The 27,829-nt window shown below is 32.2% G+C and overlaps 3 protein-coding genes across 3 annotated transcripts in view; 2 read left to right on the top strand and 1 right to left on the bottom strand.

The window, feature by feature from the left end:
* LOC124368708 (metal cation symporter ZIP14-like) overlaps positions 1–8,854 on the top strand; it is a 63,202-nt gene extending 54,348 nt beyond the window's left edge. The window contains exon 8 of the mRNA XM_046826010.1: positions 850–8,854. Within this exon, the coding sequence (XP_046681966.1) occupies positions 850–1,002 (153 nt within the window). The 3' untranslated portion in view covers positions 1,003–8,854. The remainder of the gene's footprint in view (positions 1–849) is intronic.
* Positions 8,855–9,261: 407 nt separating this feature from the next.
* LOC124368707 (histone-lysine N-methyltransferase SETD1B) overlaps positions 9,262–27,829 on the bottom strand; it is an 84,629-nt gene continuing 66,061 nt past the window's right edge. Inside the window, exon 17 of the transcript XR_006922988.1 lies at positions 9,262–9,372. The gene's annotated coding sequence lies outside the window, so the exon portion shown is untranslated. The remainder of the gene's footprint in view (positions 9,373–27,829) is intronic.
* LOC124368710 overlaps positions 9,371–27,829 on the top strand; it is a 38,573-nt gene continuing 20,114 nt past the window's right edge. The window contains exon 1 of the mRNA XM_046826011.1: positions 9,371–9,486. The gene's annotated coding sequence lies outside the window, so the exon portion shown is untranslated. The remainder of the gene's footprint in view (positions 9,487–27,829) is intronic.

Below are 27,829 nucleotides of genomic sequence, written 5' to 3' on the forward strand. Positions count from 1 at the left end.
ATTTGAAATACACTAGAGCGTAATTATTGTCATACATACTACCTTGAATTTGTCATTGTTATTATTAAGTACTGTGCCCTTTGTTGTGTTAATACCATTGCCGTGCTTTATGATTTAGAACCATAGCAGTAGCTAAGACTCGTTGAAACGGAATATAAATAGTTTAAATAGGCAGTTCTTACTCTTTATATGGTGAAGTAGTAAGAATTAAAGAATCAAAATTGACAGTGATCTAAATTTGTTAAATTGATTTCATACAATTACAATGTAAATTTGTAATTTACAACAAGTTTTCGAAGTTTCGTCCTTCAACCTGGGTACTAATCACCCTCGTTACAGACAGAATACCAAAAACCTAAAAATCTAACTTAAGTCAAAAATAAGTTTATTATAATCATAGAAACGATCCCCTAAAATATCCGACAAAGAGTTCTGGAACAGCCTTTATATGAAAAGTAAACTGTTTGGTCAGAACTTAAAAAAAGGTAGTACATTTATTTTTTTAAAGTAATATTGTATTTTTTCAGTATCTGTGTTTAAAAAGGAATATCAATTTTTGTACATTTGTGAAATTTTGTTTATTCAAACAGTAATTATAAAATAATTTTGTACTTTCTAAAATAATAACTTAAATGGTCTCCTTTAAAAGTAAATTAAAATATTTGTTAAATATTTAAATGGAATTATGAATTTTTTACAACAGCTTTGCAAAATTTATAGAAATGTTTGTTCTAACGCTCCTGGGAACCATAAAGAACAACAATAAATTAATTAGTGTTGCTACTACTCTGATATGTAAATAGATTTAGCTTAAAACATAAAAGCTAAAGTTACCGTTCACTGTGGCAGGTGCCTGAGATGAATGAAGTGGCTGAGGAAGCAAGCAAGCGAAGTGTGGGCAGTGCACTAACAACTCTTCTGCTGCAGAATATAGGTATGGGGACAGGTGTGCTGGTGTTGTACCTGCTAGCTCGATACCAGGACCACATAGACTTTACGTAGCCGTCAACTTGACCACGGCATTATTTACTTAGTTCTATTGTTGTCTATACTTATTTTTCTTTAAATAATTTAGTTGAATTTATCAAAAAACAACAGATTGAAATCAGTGTTCACATAGGTTTAGTGATATCGGACACATTTACGATCTGAGAACCGGTGAATACCGTGTAAAACTGTCAAAAACATAACACTGTATGTGCAATATATGTTTTGAAGATAACCAAATTTACATAGTAAATGCAGGTTGAGTTTAAAATTGTTTTGATTGATTCATAATCTTTATTCAAGTTTTTTCATGCTGTTTGCAGATTCTTTTCTTTAAGTGTTTTAGTTTACAACTAAAATAATTATTTAAATAATTGTTTAAATTGTAAATGCGTCGATGTTGTGAAAATCTATTAAAAAATATTGTTTTCTTCATTCAAATGTAGAAGGTGTGTAGTACATCAGTATTAAGTCTATAGTATAATCAATGTATTTTTGAGTAATTCTGTATCAAACCTGTATTTGATGTTAAAACATTCATCTGAAAAAATGTTCAGTATTTTTTTCCCTAGAAATATGTATGAGTTAAATTGAAATTGTACTATTGATTGGAAGTATTAGTATTCTAGTATTGATAGCGTCAATATGTTGTAATAGAACATTTTTAGACAAATTCAGTAATTTATTTCAAGAAATGTGAATTCAAGTCCAGTTATAAATTAAAGTTGTTCGTAATAAATTAATACAACATGAGTGGAACATAAAACTGTGTTCTTGGCTCTGAAAGCATTTATTTAAAATGACAAAAATACTGCTGTGTTGGTGTTTAGTAACCGTAGGGAAACTATTTCACTATTGTACTGTATCAGCAACATCTTTGGTAATCTCAACCTGTTTAAACCCATTGAGGTAGTACTTATATAAGCCTCTGCAGACCTGGTAGCAGCAATTAATTTAGGTGAAAATGTAAGAGTTTAGTTATACCGTAATAACTTTTTTGTTTTGTTTATGATAGAATAATTAAATTTGAAACACTGTTTAAAATAATTGTTCCTATACATTATTGTATAAAATTAAAAGAAACAAATTGCTTTATTTAAAAACTTTTAGTTACATTAAAAACGTTTTGTAAAAAAGAGATCAAAATAAAAAACCCATTTTAAAGTAAAACATTTCAAACTGCGTATTTAGCATTTTTTAATAGTCCATAACGTTTTATCCACAGGAAAAAATAATTAACCATATATCTCAAAATTTAAACTAAAACAAATACAAAATTAAATACTCACCACTGTTTTTAAATGACTGCTTTTTTACTCAGCACACGACCAAGCACCAAGTAACCAGCACGTGTGTCTACCTCAATGGGTTAAGTTTTAGTTTTGTAGTTGTCATAGTTTTATTTGAATGTATACTGTACACATATACTTATTTTAGATGTTTTGAACAGTCTAGTTGTATAAAACGGTTAAACTGCATCCTTTGTCTAAATGAAATTGTTTTGAACTGTATTAGTTGTGAAAAGAATGAAAAAAGAGACCGCTGTTGATCTGTATTTCAGAAATAGTTATGTTTGTGTCGGATGTAATGCTTAATAATACCATTAATTGGTAGGAGTGTATAGGAATGGATTTTGTAAGTGAGGCAGGAGCAGACAAAATTGAATTTTCCTTCCTAAAAGTTTTAATTTTCTTTTATTATTTTAACTCTTGAACTGTGGTTCAATTTAAAATAGGGATGAAGCTTAAAAGCTAACAAAATCCACGTGTTGTATTGAAATTTATTTTAGACAATATCATTTGATTAAAACTACAAATACATTAATTGGAAATTATGTTTTCTAAATATATACTAGAGTACAAGTGGTACAGTTTAACTAGAAACGATAGTAACAAGTACATAGTAGTAACAATTACAATTTTCGGCGTACGCTTGGTTGATTTAGTCTAGGAATTTGAAGTAAAGTGAACTTTAATAACAATTCCTAAATTTTACTGTCCCAAATTTTATACATAAGTAGGCTTACCTCGGTAAACAGCCATTTACTTTTAAAATGGAAGTTTGGTATGATTAATTTATTACTAAATAATCTCCACTCTTTTGAACAATGATGTAATTACCAAAATTTAATTAAAACCCTTATTTTCTTTACTAGCACTTACTTGCAAATAATAATTATAAAATGTATTTAGAACCAATTACAATAATTAAAATGTTATCAGTTAACAAAACAATTTTTATTAATGAGATTGGTAATGTTATAATCATTTGTGCCTGACTGCAAAATTCCATTTCTAAAACTAGCAAAACTATGGTCCTGCCAGTTTCCTGTTTTATATATAGTGTTAGTGTTATAACCTGATCTTCTTGTAGAGTCATTCGAACAAATAAGTTAAGAACACTGTACACCAAACTATTAGTAATTAAACTAGTCACTATTGTCATGTAGATGAGAAGGAACCTAACATCTAAAACAAAAAAATAATTTATAAACTCAGGGCAGGTTCTACGTGACATAATTTGTGAGCAGTAAGAAAGAATTATGTGTTTATCATTCTGTGTAATGTCGTTGGGTATACATTAACCAATCAATGATCATTATAAAAAACAGTGATCCATTAACTCACAAGAAGTTATTTTCTTTCTGGATTATATCTTTGTTTTTCTTATTATTCTTGGATAGAAATATGGAATTTTTGCAAGAACTTTTGACTCGTCAAATTCTATTGCGTGTTTGATTTTGTAACTGTATAACCAAACACAGCCATCACCGCTATGGCTGATTTTTCTGTATCCTGATGTTCCATGCAGGAGAGGTACCAGCTACTTTGCCACCCTGTGTAAAACAACTTTTTATGACCTCCCACTTTTAGTGAGATGGTGTTTAACCCTCACTAAGTATGTAACCATTTAGACATTCCATCCTGGCCTTTACTACTCTCTGTGTTATTACACATTCTCTATATACTGCCAAAAAAAAAGAATTAATGACTTCTAAAGCATCAAAAGCGAGGACAACAAGTGTAAGCAGTCTGCAAGCTAGGCCCTCTGTGTTCAACAGAGGACAATTATATCCTCTCAGTTTTGACAGATATGTTTTCTTTGTTTACTGTTCATTATTAACAATGGATGATTTGAAAGTATAAGAGGATTACTGACATTTACCGTGATTATTTTTTTCTTTTTGTTATTAGTTTAAAATAATATAAACACAATGCTTTAAGAACAAAATCAATCACAGATTTAAGCACGCAAAAGTAAACCATTCGAGACAAAGCAATCACACTGACCTTGAAATCATCATACGAAGTGGGATGAAGCCAGTATAATACATCCTGTTTTCTAAAAAAAATCTTCTATACTCTATAATTCAAAACATTCTGCTAAATCGCTGCACATGTTTTGGATCTAATTACAGCACACTTAAAACATCTAATTTTCATAGTTTGTATTTCAAAGGCTTTATCGATCTCTGTTTCAATGTAAACATTCATCTGTGATGTTCTCTTATTTACATTCTAGTTAATCTACACTGGTGGTGTCGTCACTGGGAGGTAGATTTATGACTATTGTTTTTAGATAAATATGTAAATATTACACAACACGAGATTGATTGCACGATTAATTCATGTATTCAATTTGCCAAACATCTAGGCTGGATAATGGTTAAATTTAGCATTCATGTTTAATTAACTCATTGTCATCAGATGTTTTAATGAACTCATTGTCATCAGATCCAAATAGTAAACATGTATTGTTTTCAACTCCTTTGGTAAACTTGATGTTCGGATGTGTGGCTGCCTGTTGTAATATTTATCTAGGCTGTCTATAACATGTAGCCAAATTGCAGATACATCATCTACATAACAAAATAATCGAGAAAAAAAATAACTTCACAATTGAAGATCTGGAATTAGCAAAAATCTTTCAGCCCCTGGTAAAGAAGCCATATTTGAAACTCAGATGATAGCATAACACATGTGGGTTTCTGTACAAATGTTTCACTGTATCAATGTAATATATTCAAAGTTCCCTGCACCCAATCTCCCAAAAAAATTTGGTACCGTTAAATTTTACTGCTTTCAGCAGCTGCCTAGGTTGGCTATATAGCCTCATGGAAATTGTATTGTCTCCAGTTTCACATTTTAGTTTACATAGAAGTATAATAAATATTAATTAATTATATTTTTTGTTATTCTTTATTGTGTGTAAACTTTATTAGTGCTGGAAGTCCTGGTGATGTATTGTCCCAAGATGCTTTATTTTGAAAGTTTCTCAGAGTTCCTTTTTTTGTTGATAAACTTTCCAACATATCCATGGCAACTTTATTTTGAAAATGTTAAGATCTTATTTTGTTTGTAAAAGTGGATTTCAGTATTAAATTTGTTCATTACAATCTACCAATTATTTATATTACTACTTCATTGTTATTTTTATTTATTAATATAAATTCTGTATGTGATAGATAAATAGTTGATAATATTAATATTTACTTTATTTCATTTTAAGATTGTGTAGGACACAATTAATTCAAATACCCTAACAACTGCTACGAGAAGGGTAGATAATATTTTTGAAATAAATAGCCTATGTTTTTAAATAATATATTAAAGTCTACTCGTAAGAGTTTTCACCCATTAATGTTTTGAGATGAATCTCGACGTTGCTTGATTCATTTATCACGTGATAACCGCCGTACCCGCTACACTGTGCCATTGGCAGCTTACCAACTAATTTTTCATTTTACTATCTGACGTTTAAAACTCAGTCAGAAGAGAAGGAGGTTTTGTGATTGCACTGCATAAATACATAGATTTTTAAAATTGTATTTCTATTATGTGAAAATTTGTTCAAATAAAAATACAAGGTGTGGCAAAAATTAAATTAGATTACGACTATAACTTTTGCTTTTTTAGAACTTCACAACTAGCCCCTTCAACAAAATCTCCAACTCGATATTCCCACAATACTCCGCTCCTCTGTCGTTTTCTTCTTGCATAGAGCATAGATAAGATTTCAACATATAGTCCTGTTACTCACTGTTTAACCTCCAGATACCCAATTCTTGAATGTCAGAAAAATTTGCTTTAAATTGAACAGTCATCTTTAACTTCTTATTCCTCTTTGAACCGCTTAAATCACTAAAGCTTGAGTACGTGACAATATTCATCACTATTTACTTGCTTAACAAAGAAGCCCTGCGACATACTTTCCAAGTTTAATTAAACATTTCACATTAATTCGTTGCTCTTTAGAAACACAAAGTGTTTTCCAACAAGCAGCCGATACATAGTCTGACATCAACGAAGGCCATGACCCGACAGAGTGATCAGCTGGCGTAATGGAGGGAGGAGATGTTATGTGACTGCGGTTTAGCATTTGACCTTGAGGTCCATGCCTAGAGAATAAGTCCGGTTATTATATAATCAATCCAGACCTTGTATATACAACATAAGAATAAAGTCCTTAGAAAATGTTTGTTTATTGAATTGTAAACAAGGGCGTGTCGAAATTGTGAACACAAAAAAGTCATATTTAATAAAATCAATTAAAGTCCTTAATTCCAATCATTTTATTACAAACGCTTTGGGAGTTGTGTCTCTATTTTAGCCTGAACAGAGTATATTATATGCGCTTACGAGTACTAGCAAAGACCGGAGCTGTTGCCTTGAGAGGAAAATACATTTGGGTAAATATTCCATTAATATGTTTTACTAATTTTGTCATGTTTTTGAAAACATAGTGTTTAGTGCAAAAATTTGTCTACAGTTGTAAAAATCTGGACAAGCATGTGCCAGATTACACAGATGCTGTTAGCAGACAATAAACAATGAAATTTTATTGCTTTGAGAAGTTATGTTCCCCATTATTACGTAGATACGTACTAAATGACATATGTACAGAAGTATATTATGATAGCACATATTGATGGTGTTTATATAATGACTAAGGTACTTTGCTGAGGCGCTGATGCAAAATATGGCGTAGTAAATCATTTCTTACTGGCAGTAATTACTTTCCGGAACCCGTTAATCAGTTTTAACGTATTATTGATTGATGTAATAAAATACCATCACAATGATAAGCCAGTGATGTAAGTCTTTTGTTCTGGTGATAATAATTTCCCAACATCAACCGTGTTCGGTCCATGGTCCACACCAGTATTATTCAAGATTCATGAAATGTTGCTTTGATAATTTAAAACTATACATATCATATTATATAGAAGTCGCTATATCAAATTTAGAAAAACTAAATTACTAAATTTGTGTTGTTGATTTTTTGTGTGTTAACTTCAAACCCAATAAATAATTTGAAACTTATTCCATATGAATTTTATTTAGATTATAGGATTATCTTACGTGGTATAGCTATATAAAATCATGTTGTACTGTTTTAACAAAATTTTTTATAATTTGTTTTTTATTATACAAACCATTAAAAAAATTGTGAATATTAGTTAAAACCTTTACCACTGTCTTTTTCAAACTCTTCCATTTGAAGTAAAATGTACTTTTTTGTAGCATTAAAATATATTTTTCACTGTAGAAAAAAATATATATATATATATTATTTAGTTTTTATAGTGTTTTTCATGGTTCAACACTAAAAATATCCTAAAACGGTTAGATAGGCACAAGGTTTTGTTCTAACTGTGTTCGAGCTATAAAATGAAATAAATGTAAAATATATTTTCAGTTATGACATTGCTAGTCGGGAAATCCAGTTATAATTCCATGGTTCACTTGTACTTAGTTTTTTGAAGTAAAATCAGCGCTCAACCTGTTTTTTGAGGTGTACTCATTTCATATTTACCTGGTTGGTTGGTGTTTAATTTTGTTCCTTAAGTTGATTGTGCAGACCTTTGACGATCCTGTCTTGTTCAATAGACTTATTTGTAAGATTAGAAAGTAGCTCTACAATACAGTGACTATACTACAGTACAGAAAATATTGTTAACACAGTACGTATTGGTTACAAGTGTTACACATTTGTTACTCATTTATATATGCTTTAAAGATTAATCCAGCTTTTAAGTGGATTGAACGGGATAATGAACTTGTTCTGTTCTCTAAAACTGTTCGATGAGACCAGTAACACAGCACTTGTCGTAATATATTTAGACTAACTGGTTCAAATTAATTGTTCACTTTAAAACACTGACTGTAGAAGACGCCTTACGGTGCATAGTCACAGTGAAGGTGTTAAAAGAGGACTTCAAACTTTATATGGAATTTACACACAGTATAAAATTAATAAAAACACACCTTTTACACTTGAACCTGTTGTGCCCTCAGAGGGTTTTATTCTTAAGAGCCGGTTGTAGTGAAATGACCTTGAGAAAGGACCATGTTAAATCTCACTTTGTCCTTAGTTTTTGTTGTACAATTATGGATGATGGCTTATTTTCTAGGTATGATCTACACATACAAACCTTTTTCAGCTTTTTCTATAGAGTGTATAGTTTTTGAATATTCAAACAATATAGTTCACAAAAGTGGGATTCTTTCCTGAAGTAACATTTTGGAAAAACTAAAAACAGTTTTGGATGCACGTTACATATATCTTTAAAATAAGATGACATCTCCATAATTATATAACCAGAAATAAAAGTGTATTGTGATTGAAGTTTAACATTGTTCTTATTGGGCTAAATTCAGGATGGTCACCAGTACAGCCAGCTGTTAATAGGTTTAGTGTATTTAAAAGTATTGTAATTTAGTTGCTACTTAATGGATACTTATCTTAGATCTCATTAAACTTGACATTTGATTTTGTTTGATATACTTGTGTTGTTAACAAAGTACATGTTCACATAAAGGATTGCCTTGAGAACTGAAGAAATAAAGTTTTTTAATGAACTGTATCTATCTATATTTGTTTTATTATATCCTAAAATATTCTGCTTTTCAACCAATGTATGGTTTGAAATACACCATAGATGAATGGTACAAAATACTTAGTATATAACTTATATTATTCTGTACGTCAGAGGAAAATACAGCACTATTTCACAATCAATTAATGTTTGAAGAGAGCTCTTTAAAGTGTTTCAACTTGAAAAAAGTTTTCCCTACAAAAAATTACCAAATTTCAAGTGAAAACTAGTATATTTTATCTTTGAACTATTTCTTTTAGAGCCAGATGGTGTAATTGTGTTTTATGTATATGTTAGTAGATACAAAATTATTATACAATAGCTGTGAGACATAGTGCCGTTTGCCTCTAACTTTTTTATGTTTATGGAAGTTTAGGATAAAAAAAGGCACCATGTTAATTTTCAATGGTATAGTTTATTGGTAGAGATATCACATCATTGTACTTCTTCATGTTGGAACCCTTTGACAAGTAGCACATGGAGCAGTTTGTTGACCTTGGAATTTCCTACAAAATCAAAACAAAAAACATAAAGATTATTAACAAAGTCACATTTGCAGCTACAGCCAAGTCTGTCTCAATTTTAAAAGACTAGCTAACACGTTAATGAAATTAAACCTGGTAAGTACAGATTTAGGTTCCAATTTTATTTATTTATTTTATTTTATTTACATGCTATAAAACAGGATATACCCTAATAATATTATAGCAGTTCACAAACATTCCATAACAGACATCAGTGGCTTGAGTTATAGCCTAAGTTCATAGCACACCTCTTTACTTTTGGCACACAAATAATAATAAAGACAACCTTTGAAAATTTGTCATCAAGAATAAATTTTTATACAAAATATATATATATATATATATATATATATATATATATATAAACAATGTAAATAATATAATAACAATGCAATAAATATAATATAATAGTAATAAATAAATAAACACTAACTCATATAGAGAACAAAATAACCCAGGGAGCAACCTATGGAGAACGTTGACCTAAGTATGTCATGACAACAATGGCTTAATCTTTTTTTGAAAACATTCAAGTTGTCATGGTGAATGTCAATGGACCCACCCAAGCATATTGTATTATAAGACCTCATCATCCTTAACAGAGGAAAGAATGCACACGTCACAGTGCATGAATAAGGCAAATTAAACAAACATTTGTTCCTGCTGTTAAAGTTGGGCACTCCCAAACAGTTTGCGTCGTCCACCGACCCTGGACCAGGCCTCAGAGATACACTTGCACCAGGACCTGTCTCCTCCGACTCAGACTCTCTGGCCCAAACATTTCTAACAACTCATTGTATGGCACTAAATATGTATATACATTAAGGCATTTATAATATAAATATCTAAAAAATCTTTTTTTAACTTGTTCAATTATTTCTTTGTGGATTAAATGCATCGGATTCCACACAATGACGGCGTTCTCAAGTCTTGATCTGAACAAAGATGTGTACAATGTGATAAAAGACCTGATATTTTTAAAATTGACCTCCTGTCTCATTATAAACCCCAACAAACAACTAGCTGAATTGACACAATTTTCTATGTGAGTGGCAAATGATAAAGCACTACTAACTACGACACTAAATCATTTATGGAATTAACTCTTGTAATTGCTTCACCATTTAAGTTATAATTTTGTATTATACAGTGTTTTGACCTGGTAAATGACAGCACATGACATTTAAATACATTAAATCTCAATTTATTAAGAACACTCCAGTTATTAACATTTTCTAGGTCAGATTGTAATTTTTCCGTGTCATTCACTGAGGAAATATGATAAAAAAGTTTTAAATCGTCCGCAAATAACAGAGCGTGGTGCCGATAACACAGCTACTGGTCGGTGGTTCACAATCTGTGATTCCTTCCCGCTCTTAAAAATTGGAGTTATTTTTGTCAACTTCCATTGATCAGGAAATGTATTACATTTCAAAACTAAATTGTATAAATAAATAAATGGTTGAGTAAAAACATCTGCACACTCTTTAAATATATACTGAGGTAATAAATCAGGACCCGAAGTGGTCTTAGATTTTAGCTTTTTAATAGCTAAAGTGACATTTTGTTCTGTGACCCGGTCCAGAGCCAAATGACCGCACCCACCATGGTCCCCCTTCCTTTGCCAACTCTACTGTAGGCTCTACTGTATACTTATTATAAACAGAGCTAAAATAATCTTTAAAGCCATTAGATATCAAATTACCATTATCAAGTTGTAGACCATTGTACTCATTACCAGTAAACTTTTTCTTGCCGATTTTTTATTGTTAACAAACTTCCAATATTGTTTAGTGTACGCAACTACGTCATTTTCAGCCTCCATAACAAAATTTGTGTAGGCATCTTTAATATATTTGTAATTTTTTACCTTAAATTTGAAAATCTAACATAAAAATCCTGCCTACCAGAGCGTTATACTTTTTTCGAAACTTTTCTTTTAATTTTAGATCTTAAATAATTTCCTTAGTAAACCAAACTGGAAACTTGGACACTTTTGAATTTTGAACAAGTGTTATTAATAACATTATATACTTCTTTGTAAAAACAATCTAAAGCAACATTAACATCATGCAAAAAGATACAGCTGAGACCAATCAATTGCCTCTAAACTACAATGTAACACAAGGAAATCTGCTCATCAATCGACCTTGACCCAAACGTTTGTTGTACCGCGATAACACAATCCACCTCTATTGCAGGATGATAAGGATCCTCCACCACCAGCAGGTTCGAACATCGACCCACCTCGGTGTTCTCTATGTTTGAAATAACTAAATCTAAGGTTTTATTTTGAAAGTTCAAAATGTTATTTTTCAAGTGTAAATTATGAGTATTTAGAAATATTAATAGTTCTCTACATAATATATCTTCCAAAAATCGGTAAACTAAAATCTCCTAATATTTTTTACACACAAATTATTAATGACATTGTTATTCTGTAAATTGTCACAAAAAGTTTGATATATTAGTATGGAAGCTCTAGGCCTTATATAAAAAGCACATAAATATATTGATTTTCCTGCAATACTTGACAACTTTATCCATATATTTTTACAGTTTGGTAAATCAACTTCAAGGCTATAAATTCTTTTAAAACGTTGTAAGTATCGGGAACAGTTCACCGGTATGTATATCAGACTGTAAATTGGTTTCTGTCAAAGTTAATATATCGTATCTACAAGCAAGAATGTTATTCATAAATAAAGTTGTTTTAGATCTATATAAAATATAGATAGTTGTGATAATAAATATGTATTCCTTTTAAATTATTCATTTGTAAATATTGTGGTTAATAAATATTAAATAAGTAACATATGACATTACGAATAATCAAAATTATTAATAAATAAATATATATACACACAAATATACATATAAATACAATATATAGACATACATGACGCATTCCAAAATAAATAAATGAACAGAAATAAACTTTAACAACAATAAATATTTATAACAAAGTAAATACTACTATTAAAATTATAACAAAATATACTATTAAGATTATGACAAAATAAACCATTTAGATTATAACAAAAGAAGCCATTAAGGCTATAAAATTTATAAACATATATATATATACAAAACGTGCATCGGCAACAAGTATATAAATCATAAAACATCAATATACAGTTGTACAACTAGCCTACTTACAATTTCACATCTTGTCCAAGTCACTCACAGAGAGGATCTTGATCACAGGTGTTGTGTTTCCCTTGTCCTTTCGAACAATTGAAGGTCCATACCTGGCTGTAGTTTCTCTCCTTCGCCCTTACCTTGGTCAGCTTGAGCAGCTCCCTCGTAGAAGACATCAGTGACTCGTTGATGTAGATCGACTTTTCACTGCTGTAGCCCAGATCAGTTGCCTTCATATGACCTCACTTTCCTGCACCTCAAAAAGTCGTCTCTGTCTAATCGGCTGATAAATTTGATGATAATGGGTCTCGGCTCAGCGTTGTTTCCCTTTCCCATTCTGTGAACTGCATCTATCAAGTTGGTTGACCATTCCTGGAACTTAATCACAGCCGCTACCCTTTGCACAACGTTAAGAATATGTTCATTCTTTTCTTTGGGAACACTGCTTTTCCTTAACAACTTATCCAAGGTATTAGAAGTATTGCTTGTATATTATTTTATTTCTGTAAGAGAGTCAATGAAATACTGACTGGAATGAGACCAGGTATATTGTTAGAAGTTAAATTGTTATTGTTAATTATTTTCCAAGCTTTGCATTTAGGCTATTATTACTTTTATTTATTTAATTTTCATTATATGAAAACTTTGCTAGAGTTTCAACTTGCTGACTCGTACTTATTTTTTAGTCTTCAATAACTTTGTTTAGAGGTGAAATAATTCTTTGAAATTTTGTGGTGGTAAATTAATCTGACCTTGATCTTCACCAAAACAGAGCCATATCAGTCATATTTTACTTTTTATCATCATTGAACTCTATAATTTATGCTAAATTTAATGTGTATAAGTAGTACATAAACACTCGTTGGAATTTCACCATAAGAAACCATGCTTAGCAAGCATTAAGTTTATAGATTAAATTCCAAAAGACTTACTCAGTATATAAAATAATTTATTGTTCAAAAAATCCCTTAAAATATTTTTGACTAATAAGTTTTATATTCATTTGAAGGATTTATGGCAATATAAAAATATTTAAAATAAAATATGACAGATGCCATTCTTTATTTGTAAAATTTTAAATGTAACTGTACATGATAGAAATAAAGTTGTTTTGAATTTGAAGTCAGTTCATTTTTGAAATAGCATTCAGACAGACAGGCAGAGAGAAATTAATAATGCCAGACCTTGAGGATAGGCTGTCAAGCTAACTTTTCAATGAATAACTCCCTTTGAAAAGATGTTTTCAATCACTGTACAGGAATTATAGACCTTTAAATTATAAAATTTAGGCTATATAACTCATATTTTTCAAAATAAAAAATATGTCCACTCCAATCATATTTCACATACTTACTGTACAAATTTGAAATCCTTACGATGGTAAGGATCCTTGGATGGTTCTGATGAGAAGTTTCCCATTGGGCCTGATTATAAAAAGACCCAAAAACAACTACTTCAAATGTCTATAGTTTCTCATGGAGTGACCCAATATATATTTTTTTTTCTTTTTCTGTCTTCAGGAAGGGTATCTTGAAGGATTGTGACTATTATATTTTTTTAAATTTACTCAACTCAAAATTGATTGCACTCACCTTAAGTTTTTTTTTTTTTTTAATCACTAAGTGTACCAGCTGTTTTGTTGTTCTTCTTCTACCTTCAGTGTAATACAGCCCAATGTGAATTCTTCAACTCCACTAACATCATTTGCATCCGAAAATTCAACACCACTAAGAAGAGTATTTTGCTCTTCAAATAATACTGCAATATGTATTAATACATTGTCATCGTTAATAACCTTCTCTGTTATCTAAAAGCACATCAAACACCGACACTGAAATCAATGTCTCTCTTGTAATGCTTTGAATAAGTAAATCTTCAACTTCTTCATCAAACTTCGCCAAACACTTACTCTATATGACAATTTTGTGGAGTGTAAACAGTCACAAGACATTACACGCACTATATACTTACCAAACATATTTTCAGGTTTATTACATTATGTTAACACCAATTGTTAAATATTGGACTGAAACTGTTCATCCAGCAGCAGAAATCGGTCTTTAAATTCAAAATTATTGTGTACTCTACTATAACATAACCACTTTATTAAAGTACTATGTAAATAAAGTTATTATTTATCTAGTTTAAAACATTTTTATTTTCTTATGTTTTAATAAAAAGAAACCTAAATTCTGCAATAGGTAAGGATATTATGACCACAGTTCAACAATGTAGTGTCGTAATCAGGTGATTAGATCAGCTAAAACTAAAACAGCTGATTTTTGTGGGTCACAAGTGCCTCACATAAGTATAGAGGATAATTGTTTAGTACTTTTTTTTTAAAGGTGCATTATCTCTCTTATGTATTAACTGATTTTCTCAAACTTGGTATCGCTAGATTTTTAATTAAATTGTATAATTAAAATTTAATAATTGTGACCTTTTTATCATACCTTGTTTTTCAGATATTTATGCTTAAAGATTTTCAGAAGCCACCATTTTGAAAATAAAGCTTCTAAAAAAAATTGTAATTTTTTCTTTAACTAGTCCTTTAGATTATAAAGCTATATACCAAATTTAATCTTATTACAAAAAGCCGTTCTCATTTAAAATAGTTAAGAGAAAAAATTGCAGCTATTCAGGTAATTATTGAGTTTTCGAAAGTTCATTATAGAACTTTGTTTTGTCTTTGGTCCAGGAATAATACTTGAAAATTTGAAAATATAGGTAGAGTTCTGGGATATATATATATATATATATATATATATATATATATATATATATATATATATATATATATAAAACAATACTTACACACACACAAACACATTAATCACATTTTTGTATAAAGCCAAATTAAATAAATGGCAATAGCCGAATTTAATTTCAATAAACGTTGAATCACAAAAAGTACTTGCTCCACAGGGACTTGAACCCGGATCTTTCACTTGCCGGGTGAAAAATAGTATTGTTATTTTTTAGAGGAGCAGACAACCACAGAGGCAGACATTTTACTGTGGGTATTTCTAAGGATGAGTGTAAAATCCTTAAATTAAAACAGTGGGGAAATACAATTTCTCAGGATGTAAATCGTTCTTCTACAGTGACTTGTAAATAGCCTAACTGTGTTGTTGTGGAATATTCAGAGTCTACCTAATAAAATTGACTATTTACACTTCTTAGCATCGAACAACAGTGTTGATGTTACTTGTATAACATCAACAGAGCACTGTTTGTCTATTGTAAATATTGATTTACCAGGATATAAAGCTTTTTTTGCAAGAACTGTAACTGTGCATGGTGGCAGTGGTAGACCTTGTACAATCTGCAAAGAATTGGAAAAAGAGCCATTTAAATATACAGACTCCCATCTATTTTCCAAGTAAGATCTAAAAAAAGAAATTGCAACACTGTCAAAACGAGTAAAAATATAGCTTATCTAGCAACATATCACGTGTTACAGTGTCGAAGGCCTTGGATATATCATACGATCTAAAGAGAACACTCCTTTTAGCCTCCAGACCTTTAAAGCAGTTTGTAATTAGAGCTTGAGTGGCTGCAACAGTGCTACGCTTAGGCCTAAAACCATATTGACATTCTGATAAAAGATCATTTCCTTCTAGGATGATTATCATCTGACTATGTATGAGACATTCCAATACCTTCGACACTGCGGGCACAACGGATATGGGTCTATAGTTTTAACATAAATCTTTCTGACCTTTCTTATGTATTGGTATCACTTTAGTTTCTTTAAAATTGTCAGGATAAAAGCCCTGTGTGATGCATAAGTTAAATAAGTATGCTAAGATCTCACTTATGTGCTTAGAAGCTATTTTTAAGTGTAAATATATTCCACAAATGTGGAAATTGTGGTCATTCAAATAACCACACTTGCTCAAGCAAGTTGGTACACATTTTCAGTGATATCCTCAATAATATTAATAAAATAAGAATTAAAAATATCCGCAGACAGACAATCATGTATGTACAACGGCTTTCTATTTACATTTACAGCCTTATTAATAACTACCCATGAAGCCTTTGTCTTATTCACTGATCCAGCAATACAACTATTGTTATAGTTTAGTTTGGCTCTCCTAATTTCACATTTAAGAGTTAAGAGTCAAACAATCTTTATTCATGATAGTCATGTTACATGGAATAGTGTCAAAAATTAGTTTTAGAGTAAACAGTAAATTACATACAAAGAAATACAAATTTTTATACATTATTCAAAAAGATGTATAATATAAAAAAAAAAACTCCAAATAACTGTAAATTGGGTTGTTGGTAAGAAATGTTTTAAGCTTTTGTCTGAAGTGCTTTACAGACACCAGTCTTGTGTCAACAGGTAAAAGATTGAAAAGCTTCACTGATACCACCTCAAAACTTTTTTGAGTTCTTGCGTATTTATGAAATTTAATGAAGAGATCCTGTCTATGTCTGGTATTAAGCTCATGTATATCTTCAAAGGCTGAAAAGTTTCCAATATTGCATTTGACATAACTTAAACAGTCAAGTACAAACATTGCTGGCAAGGTCAAAATTCCAAGTTCTTTGAAGATTGGTCTACAATGTGCTCTAGATGGGGCTCCTGTCATTACCCTTAATGCTCTCTTTTGAAGAACCAGTAGACGAATAGCAGTAAAATGGTTTCCCCAGAGAATAGTTCCATATGCCAAGTGGCTATGAATATGGGCATAGTATACGGTAAGCAAGGCCTGAATTGAGATGGTGGGATAAAAGACTCTAAGAGTAAATATTCCGCTACAGATTTTCTTGACGAGCAAGCTAATGTGTGTCTCCCATTCCAAATTAGATTCATTGTGCACACCAAGGCTCAAGGAACTTGACAGCTTCAGAATGCATATTTCTAGTGCGATTTGATGTCCACCGTTTTAGCGTCATTGAGGCAGAGACTATTTGCTTCAGACCAATTTTGTATGATGTTCGATAATCCATCCAATCTCAAATTTAATTCCATGCTACCCCTCTCACATACAGCAAGTGCTAAGTCATCAGCAAACTGGTAAGCTTCCACCGATTCCCTCTGAATAGCATTGGGGAGGTCATTTGCATAAATTATGAATAACAGTGGTCCCAACACTGAGCCCTGTGGGACTCCATGCTCCATCAACTGAAAAGTAGATACACTGCCCTCCAAACAGCCTGATAACGTTCATCGAGGTAAGATTTCATGAGTGCAATACTTGAATCTTAAAATCCGTAGTGCTATAATTTCTGCAGAAGAATTTTGTAAGAAACAGTGTCGAAGGCTTTGGTAAAATCATACATCCTTCCACCTACACTAAACTTGTTTTCTAAGCCTTCAGAGCATTTCAGAGTGTATGATAAAACCGCGTCCACTGTACTGCGCTTTGCTCTAAAACCATTCTGACACTTGCTGAATAGAGAGTGTGATTCAAAATAATGTACAATTTGTCGATTTAATAAAACCTCAGATATTTTTGATAGGACAGTAATAATGCTTACAGGCCTAAAATTACTGTACTCTGACTTGCTGCCTTTTTTATGTACAGGCACAACTTTAGAGAATTTTAAACAGTCGGGAAATGTAGCCACTTCAATGCACCTATTAAAGAGACAAGTCAATGGTTCGCAAATGTACTAGGCAGCTTGTTTGATGATTAGAGTTCAGTCCATATACATTCAGAGAACTACTATTTTTAAGATTTTTTATTACACCATATACATCTACCACTGTCACTTGAGTAAAGCTGAAATGGCTTGGTATATTGGTACTGAGAAAGGACGAAAAACATTTTCCGTTGTATGGTATAGCATTGATGACGTCATTCACACTGTCGACAAAAAGTTAAAACCTTCAGATGTTAGGCCAGGATCACTAAGAGTAAATCTGGCTATAGTACTACTGTGAGTTAAGTCCTTCACAAGAGACCAAGTTGTTTTTGATTTATTTGATGAGCTTTCTATGAGATTTGAGTAATAAGCACGTTTTGTAGCCTGTAACTTTTGTTTATACCTAAGTTTGAGATCATTATAAACAGTTTTAACATTAATACACTGTGAGTCTTTGGCAGTATAATAATAGTCAAGACAGGCTTCTTTAAATTTATAAAGTTCTTCTGTATACCATTTTTTTGCATTGGAATGATTTTTAAACTTTACTATTTTCTTAGTTAAGGGGTATGACGCATTTACTACATTTAAAAAACAGGACAAGAAACAGTATGCCATATCAACAGGTTCTTTACAAGAGTACATGAAAAGCCAACTTACTGTGCTCAGCAAGAAGATAAAATTTTTTAAACCAAGATCTGACATTTGCCTACAAAATACAGTTTTTGGTTCTTTCCTCGCTTGATAAAACTCTACCTGATCAACAGCTAATTTCAAAGTGATTGCATCATGATCTGAAGTGGAAAGAGTCGGTATGGCACTAGCCGAACAGTGATCAGAGTGGACATTTGTCAAAAAGTTGTCAATGCATGAGCCTACATTAAAGAGACCAAGTCTATCTGCTGAAACGGATGGTCTATTAACTTCAGTTATGGTGTGTCTCATACCACACATACCTAGTAAGCTAAAGAATTCTTGAGTATCATAGCTATGAGGCTGTAAAATATTAATATTATAGTACCCCATAATCACAATATTGCAATTGGAATATGTCATAAATATATAATTCACCACATCATGCAACTCAGCAATAAAATTGTCAATAGAATCTTTTCTTTTATCAGGAACTCTATATACATTAATAAGAACAATCTTGTAACATGCAATAAATAGCCCACACACTTCAAAGTCAGATATGCATGCAAAACTATTAATATTAATCAGTAACTTACTTTCAATTCCAGATTTTAGGAAGAGAGCCACACCTCCACGCTTATACTGAGGTCAGCAGAAGGAAGCCCTGAGGTCATAGCTATCAATTGCAATGGTAGAGATTTCCTCAGAGGTTAACCAATGTTCACAGAAACACAGAGCATCAGGTCCTATGTCCTCAGTCAGAGATTCAATTATGTTCAGTTTGGATAACAATCCTTGCACATTCCAACCGAAGAACACAAATTTTTCTACTCTAGGTTTAGGATCCATAGGTATTTGACTAGGCCTATTTGTAGCAGGAAGGTTAGATTTTATCTTCACTTGGACCTGACCTTAATTTGCTGACAAAAAATGCCTGTTGTTCAAATTTCGCCTCTTTTGAACAAACTTTCACTAGCACCCCTTCCAACCAGAATCCCGGGTCCAACACCTTATCCTTTTGTTCATCAGTTACACATATTTTAAAAGATTTATAGGTAGTGAAACGAGACACAACATCTTCACAAGAACTGTCAGTAATACCTCCATTAGTGAGATATTCTTTGAGATCTTCCTTTACAACGCTCGGATCAAGCCTAGAGATGAAAATCCAATTTAATTTCTTCACACATGTGAGCTTGTTACTGTTTGGCGCAAGAGCCTTCCAACGATAGGCCTAGGATTTGGTTTGTCTTTATTTACTGCAGGTTTTAGCTGAAGAATCTTAGAGTACAAAGCAGGATTTTGTTGTTGATAATTACTTTTACTTGCATCTTGAGAGATATGGTTTGAGTTGGTTTTGGAATGTGTTTTGCTGCTGCCTAGTGCAGTAGTAGTAGTACGGCCATGTCCTTGACTTGAAGACATTGCCTTTAACATCTTCATTTCCTCTCAAAGGAGTAGGCCTAGTATCTAGGTGCACAGAATCATTATTTGAGTTCTAGGCCTGCTATTTGGAGCACACCACTGCTTAGTATGTCTGCTGCCAATAGGCCTACTCGAGTGTACTTCAGATGTTTCTAGACTAGGGCTAACTGGGACAGTGTTCATAAGCACTTCATATTTAGAAGATATGTCTGCTAGTTCATCACTCACCTTTAAATATTGATCACAGAGTGATTTACTATATTTTGCTTTCAGTGATTTGTATTTTTCCCTAATTACATTGTTATTTGAGGTATTGCAAAATAAAAAGTAAAGCCTATCCAACCCTTTTTTAAATTAACCAATCCTTCATGGTACCATTTGTTATTTGGTTTTTTATTATCGATACTTTTAGTTTTTATTGGTACAGAAGTATTTAAAATCCCCCAGAAGTATTTTAGAAACAGATCAAAGAACACATTAAACTTATCATTAATATCCAGGTTACTATTAAATACAACAAACCAGTCTACTTCGCTAATATTATACAAAACTCTAGCAGAGTTTTCATAGTTTATAGGCCTTGTTGTATGTTTATGTTTTATTCTATCTGAGTTTGTAGACTCCAAACTAACACAGAAAAGGATAGCATTGTGATCGGAGACTAGTGTATGTAACACAGAAGCAGTCCATCTGTCCAGGTGCAATGTAGACACGATATTATCAATACAAATCCCTTTTGAAGCATTGTGAGTTAAAAAGTTTGGGTGGGTTATTTTGTCTTACTGCAGTATATAGACCAAATGATTTTGTTAGGCTATTTAGTTCTTGTGTTTCATTATTTTCCAAAAAATCTACATTAAAATCGTCCATGTATATAAAGTGAAACTTCACACCATGCACACTCGAAAAGATGTCATGCAGTTTATCTATAAAAGCGTGAAAGTTACCTGTAGGTGACCTGTAGAAATTCACCAGCAGAGTATTACAATTTTTCAGATGTACTGCAGACGATTAAAAAACAAGCTCCTCAGCAACATCGGGTAAATTTTGGTAAACTTGTGAGTCAATATGGTTTTTCGACCAAAATAACACTACCACCATGCACAGTTACAGTTCTTGCAAAAAAGCTGCAATTTTATATCCTGGTAAATCAATATTTACAATGTCTACTTTAGACAACCAGTGCTCCGTTATACAAATAACATCAACACTGCTGTTCAATGCTAAGAAGTTTAAATAGTCCATTTTATTAGGTAGGCTCTGGATATTCCACAACAACACAGTTAGGCTATTTACACAAGTCACTGTAGAAGAACTATTTACATGCTTAGAAATTGTATTTCCCCACTGTTTTAATTTAAGGATTTTACACTCACCCTCAGAAAGACCCACAGTTAAATGTTTGCCTCTGTGGTTGTCTGTTCCTCTAAAAAATGAGAATACTATTTTTCACCCGGCAAGTGAGAGATCCGGGTTCGAGTCCCTGTGGAGCAAGTACATTTTGTAAATCAATGTTTATTGAAATTAAATTGGGCTATTGCCATTTATACAAAATTTAATTAATGTAAATAAAAGCCGGAACTTGAACCCGGATTTTTCACTTGCTGGGTGAATGTGCTACCACATATGGTGATTGTACATTACACCACAGAGCCCATACTTTTTACAATTCAATTATTTTGTATTTGGCCGTATCTGTCACATATGTGTTTAAATAACAAAGCTAACATATGATCGGAAGACCAAATACCTGTAAAACGACTTTTATTTACATTAATTAAATTTTGTACAAATGGTAATACCCAAATTTAATTTCAATAAACATTGAATCACAAAAAGTTCTTGCTCCGCCGGGAATCGAACCCGGATCTCTCCCTTGCCAGGTGAATGTGCTACCACATATGGTGATTGTACATTACACCACAGAGCCCATACTTTTTACAATTCAATTATTTTGTATTTGGCCGTATCTGTCACATATGTGTTTAAATAACAAAACTAACATATGATCGGAAGACCAAATACCTGTCAACCGACTTTTATTTACATTAATTAAATTTTGTACAAATGGTAATACTCAAATTTAATTTCAATAAAAATTAATTCACAAAAAGTACTTGCTCCGGTGGAACTCGAACCCGGATATCTCACTTGCCGGGTGAATGTTCTACCATTACACCACAGAGCCCTCATTTTTTACGATTCAATTATTTTGTATTTGGCTGTATCTGTCACATATGTGTTTAAATAACCAAACTAACATATGATCAGAAGACCAAATATCTGTCAAACGACTTTTCTTTAGATTAATTAAATTTTGTATAAATGGCAATAGCCAATTTTAATTTCAATAAACGTTGAATCACATAAAGTTCTTGCTCCGCCGGGACTCGAACCCGGATCTCTCACTTGCCGGGTGATTGTTCTACCATTACACCACAGAGCCCTCACTTTTTACGATTCAATTATTTTGTATTTGGCATTGAGAAATAATATAACTTCAAAACAATATGACACCATACATAAGCCTCTCAGCCAATTACAGATAGTGTTTACAGTGATAATAAAAATCCAAAAATGTAGCAAAGTGACTGATTGATTTCATTTTATTTAGAATATACCATCAAGAGTATATTCTAAATAAAATGTTTCTATCCCATTAAACATTAAAATGTTCAACTGTCACAACATGGATGTCACTGAAAGCACAGATAATTATCTCATTAAACCATTTCCACTTTAGAAGATATATATTGGTACACTGAGGACCTGAAAAAAATACCCTAAGGGACTCTTGTTGGGTCACAATCTCCGATCATGACTCCCAAAATCCAAAATGTTAAAATTAAGTCCTGATACGCCTGAATATATTCCAAACTGATTGAGATATCGATGTACAATGTTCACAATACTTATTAACATACTTTTTTTGTATTTTTTGGAGGATAAAAAAAATTCTCCCCGTTATCAAAGGGGGAAACTTTAAATTTTCAAATTGCAACTTCTATCTTGTGACATGTCCTTTTAAAGATCTGTTAAAAAGAAACACTATGATACTAAGAAAACATCTGTACGGCACTTCTAGCAAAATTTATGGGCAAACAACGCAAAAAAAAAAAACCTGCAGGGACAACGCCAATGTCTTGCGCATATCAACACAATGCATGAATGATATCTTTCAGTACATTTTTGAGGTGCCCAGCTTTATCAGAGTATTACAAGTCTCATGAGAACATTACCACAACTGGACCAATTACAACTTAACCCCAGGTTAAGTGTTAGCCCCAGGTTAAGTGTTAGAGAGGGCTTCTTAGCCCTAACTTCGTCTGGTAAAATAAGACATTCTTTACTTTTACTTTTACAATGCTAAAACCTAAAATTGGATTTTTCCTCAATGGGTTTATGAGGTGAAAGCTGGATAAGAAGAAAATTAAGAACAGAAGCGACCAGACCAAGACTTATTTCCTAATAAAATTTATTTACACTGTCGCTTTTGTATCTTTTAACAGTAAAATATGGCATTTATTCTCTTTAAAACGTGGCATGGGAGAATATATCACTGGATCACAACCCCCATTGCATCGGGAGTCAACAGGTAAATTGCAAAAATGAAACTGTGCAATTCAGGGTCTGTTCCAGTGATAATAGACAATACACTTTATTGACATGTTCGTTGAGAACAGTACATGCGTCATTTAATTGTAAATGTGTCGAAGTAAGAAGCAGTGGCGTAATTAAGGGAGGGGTGAGAAGAATAGAACCACTCCCCAAGAGCCGTAAAAACGAAAATAATGAATGTATAATACAATTCAACTTGTTTGAAATACAGCAGTTAAATGTTTTACTTTGAATTAGGCCTATCTAATTTTTAAAAATTTAGATTTATTCCATACTTCGATGGTGTTCCATACTCTTCAATCTTGTCCATTCCCCCAAACCAAGTTCTGGTTACGCCACTGGGTAGAAGTGCACCAATTTCAAGTTCTACTGGATTTGATGTCAAAGCAACAGTGTAGATTGAATGCTAGAGACCTTACTAGCTAGCACTTGAATAACATTGTTGATTGAAATAACATCTGTATCTGTTACTCCCAGAGGGGAGTAATAGTTTTTGTTGTAATCGATTTTCACCATTGTTCAACAATCAACTGATAAAACTAAAGTAGGCTGAAGCCAGTTGTGAATTAGTATGGTTAGAAAATATCGATACTTATAGTTTTCTCATTGTAAGTCAAAATCAGTGTAATAAATTACAGGTTTAAGTTTTTGGGTAGTGGAAAAAAAAAAAAACGCTCAGTCAAAAACAAACTTCACTTTTATAAACTTGCTTACCAAACGACACAAACCCATAAAATCTTTACATTTTAAACGCATTTATTTAACCTAATGAAGAAGATTAAAGTTTCAAGTTCTTTATACAAGGGTAAGTGAAACATAAACTGGATTTTCGTTTTCAACTGGTGTCCTGTATGAAGCATGCAATAGGAGAAAGAGGGTCAACAACCACCACTCCTTGGTACAGCAATGCTCGTGAGACACCCGATCACTGCTTGTGAGACACCCGATCACAATGGATCAATTGAGTTTATTCCCATCACTCACACACAAAAGTAACAAAAATAAATCTAAAATATTTGTCCACGAATTTATCCCTACATGGGCATCAGCCTGTGTGTAGTGAAAGGAGTTCATCAATTTGCACTTAAGTAATAGTAATAGCAAAGTAAGTAGTAATTAAATGTCAATCATACAGTAATTTATTAGGCGGATATTAACAAACGAAGGTTCACCATTCCCTTGCTATTAATGTTGCCATAATTGTACTTTTCTGATTTAGGAGTACGATTTCATCACATCAATCTTTGTAACTACTCTTGTTAGCATTATGTTCCAAATGCCTTATTAATCTCTGAACTTACTCAATGAAGATACATACTACCATTAGTTACTCACACTAGTAACTTCTTGAATCATGAAACAATGAATATTACCAATTTGACAGTGGAGTTATTTTGTTTTGTTTTTAATAGAGTTTTCTTCAATATCTAGGCCAGAATCAGTTTAAAGAGTATATCAGAGTTCGCACCTTCGTTTGTTAAACACTTGACAAATTTCCAATGTAACTTCTACTGCACGCAGCTATTTTTAAATCCATGTTTACATTTAACTGACCGTTCCATAACTTCATTTGTAAAGAAAAGATTTAAATACATTTAATTGTAAACTTAAATAAACCTCAAACCCACCTTTCCTTTATGGTGGCTTTGCTTTACATCAATACACTTATTTCAGAGGGAACCTTGAGTGATCTTGGTACTACAATCCCTAACTTATTGTTAATATTTCATAGAACAGAATATACAGTGCCGGTAGGCCATGGCGTTTGCATGTTACCGGTCTTCCTCGTCACATTTTCATTACAAAATAAACCACCTACTATGTAATATATGTTACTACTAGTTTATGTAATTATAGGTGTAATGCTTAAGAGCTGCATTAACTATTTTCATTTGGAGTTAAGACGAAGGCTATAGGAAAAGGAAATTTGTAAAAGATGGTGAGTCAAGGCCACCCAGGTTTCTTAGAACTCAGGACAAAACATTGTAAGGGCATTGGCAGACGCATTCATGCAGTCATTGTCCTCTGCGTGCACACCAGGAGTGCTGCCAGGAATCCATGGTTGTGTAGGGGGACATCAGTAAAAAGCACTGACATACATGGGTATACAGCAAGACTTACATTAAAGCGGTAGATAGAAGAGAAAATACTAGAGTATATTAACATTGAAACCAATACAGTGGAATTGTGTAACTTTATAAAACAAAAACACTGAAACCGAGTCTCTAATTTAAGCTGTTTTATATTCTGTGTTACTGAGATTTTGTGTAATGAGACTAAGCCTGTACACAAGATTTTACATATTCTGTGTTACTGTGCTTTTGTATAATAGGACTAAGCCTGCATACAAGCTGTTACATATTGTGTTACTGTGATTTTGAATAATAGGACTAAGCATATGTACAAACTGTTACATATTCTGTGTTACTGTGCTTTTGTATAATAGGACTAAGCCTGCATACAAGCTGTTACATATTGTGTTACTGAGATTTTGTGAATGAGACTAAGCCTGTACACAAGATTTTACATATTCTGTGTTACTGTGCTTTTGTATAATAGGACTAAGCCTGCATACAAGCTGTTACATATTGTGTTACTGTGATTTTGAATAATAGGACTAAGCATATGTACAAACTGTTACATATTCTGTGTTAATGTGATTTTGTATGATGCGACAGAATCTGTGTATGAGCTTCCGAAAATTCCAGAGATGAACACTAACAGTGGACATCAATTCTGTGTGTTCAAAATAATAGTGGTGGATTGTTGTAAGTCTGACTGTAACCAACAAGTGATCATAGTTCACTGCAAATTATATAGGACTAACAACTATAATTTAATCTCACTATCTACTAAACACAATACTTATGCTAACAATCCTTAATTTTTATAAATGTCCATTTATTGTGAAGTAGTTCAGCCACAGTGAACAATTACATTTTCCTAATTTTAATGATAATGCAACCAAAACAGTACACCCAAAAATGTACTAAAATGGACTCATACTTAGGAACAGATGTCGATGTGAAGTTGACATGGCAAAGGCACAGCAGCAAATCATATAATAGCAGTGGAGTTAAGACTCTCATTCAGAGATTTCAATGATTCTTAGTCAAGGTAAAAATGTTTCTCTTGTAACATTTATGTAATCTACGTTCTTCTTCCAAAGTTCGCATTCTTGCTAAACTACAACAATATTTGAGGTTGTACTATATGATGTAAGTCCATTTTAAACATTCCTATAACTGCATCGACTTTACTGCTCGTTTCAAAGCTCAACTGAAAGGACATAGGTTCAAGATGTTGTGGGGATTGGACAAGTCTGAGCAATGTTTACATAAAGCCACACAGCTGTTTGTTTATAGCTGTTGGGAGCTATATAAAGTTTGTGGCACAAGAGGGCACACAAAACCTGTTAACAGACTTCAGTTTCATGCAGTAAAAACTTTGATATTACCAAATCGAGAGTAACAACAAAACATGCCAAGAAACTTAGACCCCACCTGCACCGTTGCAGACAAAAAAAAAATTTCAGTATTTGGATTGGGTTTTATAGAAATCTGCCTATTGCCCATGACGGCATTTCCAGATGATTTTTTGGAATTTCTCTGATCATGATCCCCAAAATCGAAAGTATTAAAAAGTCCTGATACGCCTGAATATATTCCAAACGGATTGAGATATCGATTTTCAATCTTCACCATACTTATTAACATACTTTTTTGGAGGACAAAAAAGTTTCCCCTCTTATAAAAGGGGGTAACTTTAAATTTTCAAAATGCAACCTCTATCGTGTAAAATGTATTTTTAAAGAAAAAGAAACACATTGACACTAAGAAAACATCTCTCTGACGTTTATAGCAAAAGTTATGGGCAAATAGCGCTAAAAATAATAATCTTTGAGTTCATTTTTCTTAGAAATCCATTCATTACTTTTATACATCACACATTATTTGGCCGAGCATTAGTGAAGCATTACGACCTGCACGTTTCTTGAGAAAAGATACAGCTGTGA

Source organism: Homalodisca vitripennis, chromosome X (assembly GCF_021130785.1).
Source record: "Homalodisca vitripennis isolate AUS2020 chromosome X, UT_GWSS_2.1, whole genome shotgun sequence".
Classification (NCBI taxonomy): domain Eukaryota; kingdom Metazoa; phylum Arthropoda; class Insecta; order Hemiptera; family Cicadellidae; genus Homalodisca; species Homalodisca vitripennis.